This window comes from Triticum dicoccoides, chromosome 4B (genome assembly GCF_002162155.2).
Source record: "Triticum dicoccoides isolate Atlit2015 ecotype Zavitan chromosome 4B, WEW_v2.0, whole genome shotgun sequence".
Classification (NCBI taxonomy): Eukaryota; Viridiplantae; Streptophyta; class Magnoliopsida; order Poales; family Poaceae; genus Triticum; species Triticum dicoccoides.
The window spans coordinates 387,342,776-387,352,879 of NC_041387.1; the positions used below are offsets into that span (position 1 = coordinate 387,342,776).

General features: G+C 48.8%; 1 protein-coding gene and 1 long non-coding RNA gene across 3 annotated transcripts; one reads left to right on the plus strand and one right to left on the minus strand.

Annotated features, from left to right (window-relative positions):
- Positions 1-3,398: 3,398 nt before the first annotated feature.
- On the plus strand, positions 3,399-7,972 carry LOC119296251 (hydroxyacylglutathione hydrolase cytoplasmic-like). 2 transcript variants are annotated; one of them, XM_037574652.1, is made up of 8 exons: positions 3,399-3,568; positions 3,653-3,775; positions 5,642-5,803; positions 6,129-6,207; positions 6,277-6,390; positions 6,946-7,122; positions 7,417-7,518; positions 7,594-7,972. In XM_037574652.1, exons 1-7 carry the CDS (start codon positions 3,522-3,524, stop codon positions 7,489-7,491), a joined length of 777 nt encoding a protein of 258 aa, XP_037430549.1. In that variant the 5' UTR covers positions 3,399-3,521; the 3' UTR covers positions 7,492-7,518; positions 7,594-7,972. The 2 variants fall into 2 exon arrangements, with proteins under 2 accessions (XP_037430549.1, XP_037430548.1); XM_037574651.1 differs by having other exon boundaries at positions 7,417-7,514.
- Positions 7,973-8,482: 510 nt separating this feature from the next.
- LOC119296253 lies at positions 8,483-9,047 on the minus strand. Its single transcript, XR_005145042.1, has 3 exons — positions 8,938-9,047; positions 8,723-8,862; positions 8,483-8,617 (listed from the first exon to the last, which is right to left on the minus strand). It is a non-coding gene; the product is annotated as an uncharacterized LOC119296253 (long non-coding RNA).
- Positions 9,048-10,104: the final 1,057 nt, after the last annotated feature.

The window sequence follows — 10,104 nt, forward strand, 5'->3', positions numbered from 1 at the left end:
GCGCAAGCGGCCCGCATGAAGGAAATGTGGGCGACGGCGAGGTTAACTCGGGGCCCTTCCTACCTTTCTCTCGTCAGGGTACACCTAGGGGTCACACGAGGAGACCAGACACCAAGGACCTTGGTGGGGTGACGTGTGCGGGAGTGGGCCTATGAGCCAAAGCCTGGTTCCTTGGGTTTGTCAGTTCTGCTGGGACTGACCCGAGCACGGGCACCGTGTCCAGCCCCCGCTCGTGTGAGGCCCAGGGGAAGGCTACTAGAAGTGTCACTGAAGAGCCGAGCAGCCATCCTAAGGTTAACGCTGCCCGTCAGGCGCCCTTAGTTGTTTGTCCACCTGCGCGGAGCATGGGGCTTCCACTAGGCGTGGGCATGGCCGAATTGCGATTGTATCCACCAGCGCTGAGCATGGGGCTTCCACTGGGCGTGGGAAGGAGCTCTGTACTAGAGTCTCTGGGGCGTGTACAGCCCTATTTCGTTCGTAAGCATGGCTGGCATGTCACAACTTTGAGGAGGTGTTTTTAGACGCTCGTGAGCCAACGCGGGGCTCAGGAGGTCCTACCTCAGGAGGGTTACGCCTAGTTTTCGGCACGGAGCGCACTTGCGGAACCTGAGTTATGAGGGCGACCTGCGCCGAATGAACGTCCAAAGGTCATTGCATGAGAAGGCTAGACACCAAGGACCCATAGGAGGTGACGTGTATGGGGCCAGCCCGCCAGACAGAGCTCAGTCACTTGGGTTTGCCAATGCTGCAGGGATGGACCCGAGCACAGACGCTGTGCCATGTCTTCTCATGCCACAATCTAAGGAAGAACACCCGGCGCATGGCTCCCGGGGTGGTGAGGCACCAAGATCGCGGTAGTATGAACTGAGCCGCGTGCCCTTACTCACCTACCCTCGATGAGCTCATGCGAGGACAAGGCACCAAGGACCCCAGGAGGTGACATGCACGGGAGCTGGCCCGCGAGATAGAGCTCGGTCGCTTGGATTTAACAACGCTGCAGGGACGGACCTGAGCATAGATGTTGTGCCAGTCCTTAATCACGAGGCGGTCGAGAGTGGGTTCGTGAGGGCACGACGACGTTCATGGTGACGAAGCACCAAACACGCAGATTAAATCATCAAGAAAATTTCATCAAGGCATGACCAGTTCTGATACATGAGCAAAACGATGCGACTGCAAAGACGGACCCTAGCCAGCCCGAGGATAATGCAGCCCATGGGGCGCCCTTAATTGAACAAACCAAAAAGTCACCTGGCAATGCTGCGGAAGCGTCGAGGGAATCGATGAAGTGCACCGCGGAGGCTCGCTCCTCACGAGCCAGACAGCTCCTAAGGTCCGGGAGGCTCGCGGGGGTCTGGAGCCTCGTGAGGCGTCGGCGCCAGGCGCCGGGCCTCATGAGACGCCAGCGAGAGCTGCGCTAACCGCTGGTACGTGGCGCCCGCATTGAGCAAGCCGAAGGGCATGCGGATGTAGTTGCAGGGGAAACTCCCGCTCCGGCCGACAAGCGACAGCCAGAAGAGGTCTTGAGAAGCGGCCCTGTTGAGGCCCAGGATGTTGACACAGACTGCAGCTCGCTGCCCGCGTCGGGAGCGACAGCTAAGTCCGTGGGGCACGTGGGGCGACGCTCGCCATGCATGGCCCGCGCTTCCTGAAGCTCATCAATCGCCTTGGTGATGAATTCTTGTGCTCTTGGCGCCTCGCGCCTCGTTCCTTGCTTATGGGGGGCGCGCGTCAAGGCACGCCTCCAAGTGGTGCCCAAACACCTCCCTCGGTGCACTAGTCAGGTCAGACGCTCTCTAGATGGAAGCCCCCAAGCCCGTCTTGAGGGAGGCGTCGGGGGCGCCTTCCTATACGAGAGGAAGGGGCGCCCCGGCGGCAAGCGCAGCACCTGAGGCGTCGCCGGCGGGTTTCTTGGCCTCAGGTCGGATCTTTGGGAGGAGTTGCTTCTTCTTTGCGGAGGAACTTTGGCAGCCCCTACCTACTGCGCCAAATGTCGGAATCGGGGCTCCGTAGACCCAAAACAAGGTTCGAACTCTGGGGCGTGTGCGAAGGACTCCGCTAGGCTACGGCTTGCTGCTCACCGCCCCACGACCTTGCTCCGTCGTGCTTGAGCAAGCGAACGAGGGAAGGGACACGAGATTTACCCAGGTTCGGACCGTCTTGCGGTGTAAGACCCTACTCCTGCTTTGTGATGGATTGCCTCACGAGGAGGATGAGTATAAACTGGTACAAGGGTGAGTTGCCTCGGGAGGGCGCAAAGATCGATCCCTTTATATGGTGGCACCTAACATATATTTAACTAACCCGGTCCTCTTCTCCCAAAGCTCTAGGCGGGAAGGGATACCACCTCTCAAAAAGAAAAGAAATAGTTATGCTTACTGGCCTTGGGAAATAAGATGGCGTAATTGATGTTGACGAAAGACGGAAGATGAATCGGGGTTGTTTGGTTCTAGGCCTCATTGCCACACTTTGCCACACATTTTTGCCAAGTTTGCCTAAGGTTAATTCATCAAAATGAGAGCCACAAGTTGGCAAATCTGAGGGAATCTTGCCATATTTTTTATGTGTGTGTCATGTGGGGTCCAAGTGTGGCTTGCCTAAAGTATGGCTTGAACCAAACACTCATCTAAGTTAGTCAAACTTGCGTAACTTTAGGTGTGGCAACTTTTGACAAAGTTAGTCACAAACCAAACAACCCTGAAGTATTATAATGGACAACAATACCCGTGTGATGTCACTTTGCTGGATGAGAGTTATATGATTGTATTCTCTTGCATTGTAAAGATGGATTACTAGTACACATTACAAAATTTTAATCTCTGGTATACACTAGTCTGTGCACAACAATGTTCAAATTTTTGAAAGTTCATTAGAAATATGATGGTAAATAACTAAGAGTCCAATGCTCCAAAATATGTCGAAGTGGGTTTCACTTTCAAAGCCCTCGCCGATGATAGTAAAACAAACAAACTAGTAAAAAGATCGGGTCAAAGAACGCTTTGATATCTTTAAAGTAAATTGATGTACGTCTCGTCAGTAACAAAAAAAAGAAATTACTCATCCGTCCTATAATATGCTAAGATGTTATTACAACTAGATGGTATTGCATCTTATATTATTATTACTGTTATGTTATAGTAGGGGATAGAGAGGTAGTTTTAAAGATTTTTCTAGGGCATGCCGTGAAACACGCTTTGTAGAGGCTGGATGTAATTGATATCTTCGTGATTTAATATATTAAAAAAATGTCAGGAAACACAGATAAACAGGCGATAGGCGCGTGTCGTTCACCGGCCAATCGGAGGGTGCACGTCTCGTGCTAAGACGCATCGCATTGGTTCCGTAGATTTTTCAGAAGAAAGAGAGAGACAGAGGGGGAAAAAAACGATGGCAGGCCCGGTTCACCAATTGACGGGTACAGAGGATCCCCGGTTCCCCAAAGCGGTCGTTCCCCATTCTTAGACCTTCCACGACCCTCTCCTCCCTTCCGGCCGTCAGGATTTCGTTCCAGAAATCGAAAGATGAAGATCATTCCGGTGGCTTGCTTGGAGGATAACTATGCCTACCTGTGCGAATCTTGAACCTCGCTTCCCTTGTTGCTTAGCTTCTGCTCGGAGATCCGTTTGAGATCCTGTTTATTCTCTTTTTCAAGGATCGTTGACGAGAGCACCAAGGCGGCGGCGGCCGTCGACCCGGTGGAGCCGGAGAAGGTGCTGGCGGCGGCCAGCGAGGTCGGCGCCTACATCGACTGCGTCCTCACCACCCACCACCACTGGTACGCCATCCATCCCATCCCATCCCATCCCAGCCTAGTAATTCATCGGCTTACTTCCCTTGGGTTGTTAAGAGGGCAACTACTTTCTAGTAGAATTGGGATGTGCTCTGCTTCCTGCTTCTATAGCTCTTGCAGAACAAACCAAGTATAACTGCAAAAGTGGCACTCGTGCAATCATGCTACATGTTCTTATGAAACTCCCAAGATAGAGATGGAGAAATGGAAAAGAAAAGATAAAGCTAATAGCTTGATGCTCTTATTGCTCTGAGGATAACTACAAGGTGAATTAGGGATGTGAACGGAGCGGAAATTCAGTCCGCCCAACACCTTGTCCCTTCGCCGTCTCCTTCTGGACCAAGCTGGGCGTCCTGCTCCTCCGCGCGTCGGTCAAGTCGCTGCACCTGCCTCCGGCCATGGGTCAGGCGTCGGTTGACACCTTCCTGTTGCTGTGTTGCTGACACTTGTGGAAGCATCGGAACGGTGTGGTGTTCTGCGGCCTGCGGCCATCTCTTTCGCTTCTCCTCAAGCGCTGCCGCGAGGACGCTGCTCTGTGGCGTGGAAGGTAGACAGGGAGACGTCGACTCGTGGCTGATCGCCCTTGCAGCTTACCTTGTGCTCTGTCAACCCCAAATCTCTCTGCCTGTTGTCTCTCCCAAAATGATGTAAACATTCTGCCCCCAGGGGGCTTGCCCCTGTTCTTTTAATGAAATGTTTAGGTGGGACACCCCCGTCCCCCTGAAAATTCAAAAAAGAAAAAACCGGGAGCGGAAACGGAAACAGACAGAACTGAGTGTTGCCGCATTTGTTTTCATATTTTTTTAAGGAAGTGGAAACGAATACGGAAAGAGATACTACCGGTAATGAATACAGTGCGGACGCTGATACAAATCCGTATGTTTGCCGGAACTAAAAGACCCCTTGAACGATTTCGAAAAACACAAGCAAACTAACAAGCTATTCCAGTTTATATGACTATAACGTCTTTCGATGATCTCCTTAACCAGCCGCACTACCTGGAGGCGCCTGGACAGTGCAGCGAGGATGGGCAGGAGGGTGTAGGCTGGTCTGCTGGGGATAGTGACACGTATAAGGAGACTACGTTAGGTATTAGTGATCTGGATGTTGGGCCACAACATGTGTTTTATTGAGTGCTGGACTGAGCCACATAATAGCCATGAAGAAACGGAAAGTTCCGTATTTACGGAAATGGAATTTCTGCCGGAAAACGCCGTTTCGTTCCGCGTAAGAAATTCCATTTCCGCTTCCATTCCACAGTATTCCGTTTCCGTATTTCTTCTCCATCACCGTTTTTTCATGGAAAATCCGGAAAGTTTCCACTCCGTTTTCATCCCTAAGGTGAACAGAATATTAGTATGTGCTAAACCAACATATATTTGTACGATTCATTAGCAGTCATGTAGAGAACTATACAAAGTAGATCATACATAAGAAATGGCTGAAGAGAAATGAAGTAATAAATTACACAATGATGAAAGAGCTATGTGGGCACTCCACTGAATATGCAGTCTAAGTAATTGGCGTATTCCATTCGTACTACATGTGGCGTTTCTAATACAAATAAAGATTGATGAAGAAAACATTTTGATGCTTTCAGGGTAGCTATCTGGCAGTAGGTAGAAGATAAGTAGTACCCCCTTCGTCCCACAATGAAGACGTTTTTGGAAGCTGTGTTAGCTTTCAAAAACATCTTATATTATGGGACGGAGAGAGTACTCAATATGTGCTAAAAGGTATTATTGAAACTATCTAGTGAGCTGGTAATGATGATTTACTTCATATGTGCTATAATCGTCAGGTATAGTTGCAATCATGTAGTGAGCTGGTAATGATTATGTATGGTTCTAGGGATCATGCTGGTGGCAATGAGAAGATGAGGCTGCTGGTGCCAGGGATTAAGGTCTATGGGGGATCCATGGACAATGTTAAAGGCTGCACTGATCAGGTGGAAAACGGAACTAAGTTATCCATTGGGAAGGAAATTGAGATACTGTGCCTACATACGCCATGGTATGAGTTGTTACCTTCTTGCCATGTAACATAGTTCTCACCTCCTCATTAGTTTTCTTATATGATTAGTATGGTTTCTATTTTCTGTATCACGTAAGCTTTAAAAGATAAGAAATAAAACCTTTTTGTGTATAAGGACACTGAATTATTCACAGATGTGCATCCACTTGAATAAATAAACCATATAATAGCACAACTACTTCATGGATTTTACTAGTATTACTGATTTGAATGGTGTTGGAACCTTTTGTATGTTTGCTCTGTGAATTATCAACTTTGTTATTTTCTTGATTTGGTGGTCCTTACGTTTTTATATTTCCAACAGTCATACAAAAGGTCATATTAGCTACTACGTTACTAGCAAAGAGGAGGAAGACCCAGCAGTATTTACTGGAGACACCTTGGTTAGTATACACATCACACAATAATTGCTCTTCTCCATGTTAAATACCTGACCATTTTTCGAAGCGCAGTTCATTGCTGGTTGTGGGAGGTTTTTCGAGGGTACGGCAGAGCAAATGTACCAGTCCCTTTGTGTTACACTGGGCTCGCTGCCTAAGTCAACTCGTGTTTACTGTGGCCATGAGGCAAGTTTCTTAGCTCTTTCTGGACCTTCATTTTTGACAAATATGAATCTTCAGTGAAACTTATATACTCAAAAGTGTAGCAAATATATTCCTTAATTAGTTGTTCGGTTCTGTGTGTTTCTGTTACATGTGTTCAACATCGACAAGTGGTAGTTTAGCTATCATGCCACTCTCTACATCCTCTATGCTATTCCCTTGATTGTTTTGGCCTCCTTTTAAACTTGAGTTATAGAAGATGACATTTGCTTTAGATTCTGGAGTGCATGTGAAAACATGAATTCTGAATGAGGTTAGTATACGGATCCTTAACTAAAATATAACATCTTATACATTTTCTGTCTGGCTCAAATTGTTGCAATCTGGCTTCCTATGTTATGTAAAAAGTGTTCATGTTACAGTGTCACACTATTCTTTCTAAAAAACATCCTGAAAACACCTTTGCCATTAACTCCATGTGTGCGCCCAACAATAATTGTGTTATGTGTTGCTAATATGATATGCTTGAACAGATAAGTGATGTATACTCTGCTCTTATTATTTCATCGTGTCTCACAGTACACTGTAAAGAGCCTACAATTCATGCTGACAGTCGAGCCAGAGAACGGAAAAATGAAGCAGAAACTGGAATGGGCTCAAAAGCAGCGTGAAGCAAATCAACCGACGGTTCCCTCAACTATAGGAGATGAGTTTGAGATAAACACCTTCATGCGTGTTGATCTGCCTGAAATACAGGTCCGTAAAGCACACCCGCTAGTTACTGTGCTTCTAGATGATACCATCTTCTGTAATTCGTAGTGCCAGTTTTAGATAGTAACTTGTCACCTCACAAATAAGAACTACCACATCAGGAGTCTCTTAATTTCAATTTTATTAGCTGTACAGTTTCAGTCGTTTCTTTTCTTCCTCACCAGTTTTTGCTCATCTGGTCTCTTTGGTTTTTTGTTGCATTGCACTCTTGCGCCATCTCAGACAGTTTCTTGTAACACAAACGACACACGTTTGGTGACTGTATCCTTGATTCTGCAGGCAAAATTTGGTGCCAAGTCGGCAGTTGAAGCGCTGAGGACGGTCAGGAACATCAAGGATACCTGGAAAGGTTGATAAACGCAGCTGCCACTCATACTGTAGGTCCTGCTGCTGCTTCTTGTTTTAAGTTTGCGAGGCCTCTTAAAGTTGGCTGATGCAGTAATTGTTACGGTGTAGGTGGCGTTTACAGCCGTGCGATGCTTTGAGAGTGGTAACGAGCTACATACGTGTTAAGAAGGTAATATGCCAGTGTTTCCTTTAAGAAAAATATAAGAGAAAGGAGTCCAGTCTGCTAATATGCTTCGGTATCAATCAGAAAACAACTGTTGTGGCATGTTAATTACTACTGGCATGTTATTTCTTGGCAAAACAAAAAAAAATATGTTGTCCTGTGGCAGAATGTCTTGTGTATATCTGAAGTCTGTGATGGTTGGAACTTGCATACATTTGATGATGAGCAACCTCAGGTGTCTGACTAAGGTTAGATAGAAAAGAGATGCTAGTTGTAATTATTATTCTAAAATAATACTATCATTTCCCCGCTGACGTTGAGCAATATAATGGGAGTCGAGGACACGACGTGAAATGGACGGAGTGAACTTGCTGGAGCTGGGTTCGTCCTTCATTCTCGTCTCTTCTCCCAAGGAGAATTCGACTTCACCATGAACGGCTGGGCCGAAGAGCCGGCGAACTGGCTGAAGCCCAGCCGGCTAAGGGGCAACTTGGGCGGAGCGAACGGTCCGAAAGTGGCCGCTGGATCGCCTGCATCACTTGTCTGCGGCGCTTCTGAGACGGTGACCTTTGCATCGTCGTCGGCCGCTCTGGTCACCTTGGAGATGTCCTCAGCGCCCGTGTAACCAAACATGTGCTTGGCTCTCTCCAAGAAGGCGGGCGTGCCCATGAGCATGACGAGGCTGAGCAGGTCGTCCGTCTCCAGCTTGCAATCCGGAAACGGCCGCTCGGCACCGGACGACGGTGACGTCGTGCGGGGCGAGGTGGTAGCGGCACCTGAGGGGTAGTAGGTGGCAGCGTTGGGGGTGAAACCGTTCCAGTAGGAGGCCGGCGAGGGGTTGTGCCTGCCCCGAGTGTCACAGTCGAGGATCTTGAACTCGGTGGCCAGCCTTGCTTTGAGCCCTGCGTGCCGCACGAAGCGCCGGAGGCTGTCCTGGTACGTGTGCCCCCCCTGCACCTGCGGATGTTGCTGCACCAAAACTTGCTTCAGTTCCCACGCATCCATGATTGTTACTCATATACAGTAGGATCGAGTAGTAGTTGAGAGCATCTGGGGCTTTTATATTTTACATACATAAACGACGGTAGCTTGCCCATCTCGGAAGGCAGGCGGCGGCAGCGTCACCGGCGTTGCCCGACCAGCGCCATCGTTGTAACTGAGCTTCCTGTTCAGCTCCCTGGCACCACCAGGTTCCCTTGTCGCTGCTGCGAATCCTGTGGCCAGCGCCATCACGTCAGCATTCACCAAACGTTCTCTTTGGATGTCGTCTCCTCGACCAGACACATTACCTTTTCTTGCTCTCTTTACGGGCGATGGCGTGCTTTTGATCTGGTGTTTCTTCTCGCCGGCCTTCTTCCTCAGCGGCGTGATGCTGGGCCGCTGCTGTGCAGGTGTAACGGCAGCATCGCCGCCTTGTTGATCTCTCGCTGCGTTGCTGGGCCCGGCGTCGAGTTGCTTGTGACGCCACGCCAGCAGGTCCGACTCGGAGTACATCCGGTTCTTCTTCAGAGACTGGAAAACCTGCCTGGCTTGATCCAGCAACGCCACGGCCTGCACCAAAAACAAACATTCATTCATTCTGGCATGCATGCAACGTACTGTATAGTAGTATGGTTGGTTAATTGAGGAATGAACGACCGATTAACCTCTTTGTAAGGTATGGTGTCCTGGCTGTTTATGGACATTGCCTTCTGGAACACAATGTACACATCCTTCTGCACATGAAGATCATGGAACCAAATGCTCATTTTTCTATCCATCTATCCATCTATAAAGAAAGAAAGAAAGAAAAGAAACAGGAGAAACAATGAATGAGACGGACTGACCTCGAATTGCTCTAGTGTCTTGTACGTGCCATCTGTGTTCTTCTGCCTTAACGTCGCAAAATCGCCAGGCCTCTCTACCCGTTCCGCGCAATCACCCACCTGCACCAGCACCAGCACCAGCACCACCATGTCAAGATGAAACAAGAAATGTGTCAGCGTTGTTTCCATCTATAAATCGCGAGGGGAAATTTCAGAGCCTGCATGGTTTACCTGGATGTCATCCGGCATCGCAAACAACTCGAGTCTGTCTCTCCTGCAACGGGACAAAGAAAACGCATGTAAAGAAGACCTTCCAGGTTCGCGCTTGTGCTCCCGATACACAACACCACAGCCCGACCAACAAGAAAGAGATGCTTGAGTCCCTTTCTTTAGCCAAGCCACATGATTTCCACAATTTCTCTTTTTTGCTCTTCACATGAGTTCCATCCAATGGCTATGTTTCGCCTTATCCCCCTAAACCCTTAACTTCCTATATTTCCTGCCCTCCTCGTCATTCAGCTCTCCGGTTGCCACTATCACCCTCTTCTCCCAATATCCGATCACTTTTGTCGCCGCATCATTTGCTCCTCAACCCGCTCTTTGACCCCACCCATCCCATAGCTAGTCGCGCCGCCTCACCCTGCTCTCTAC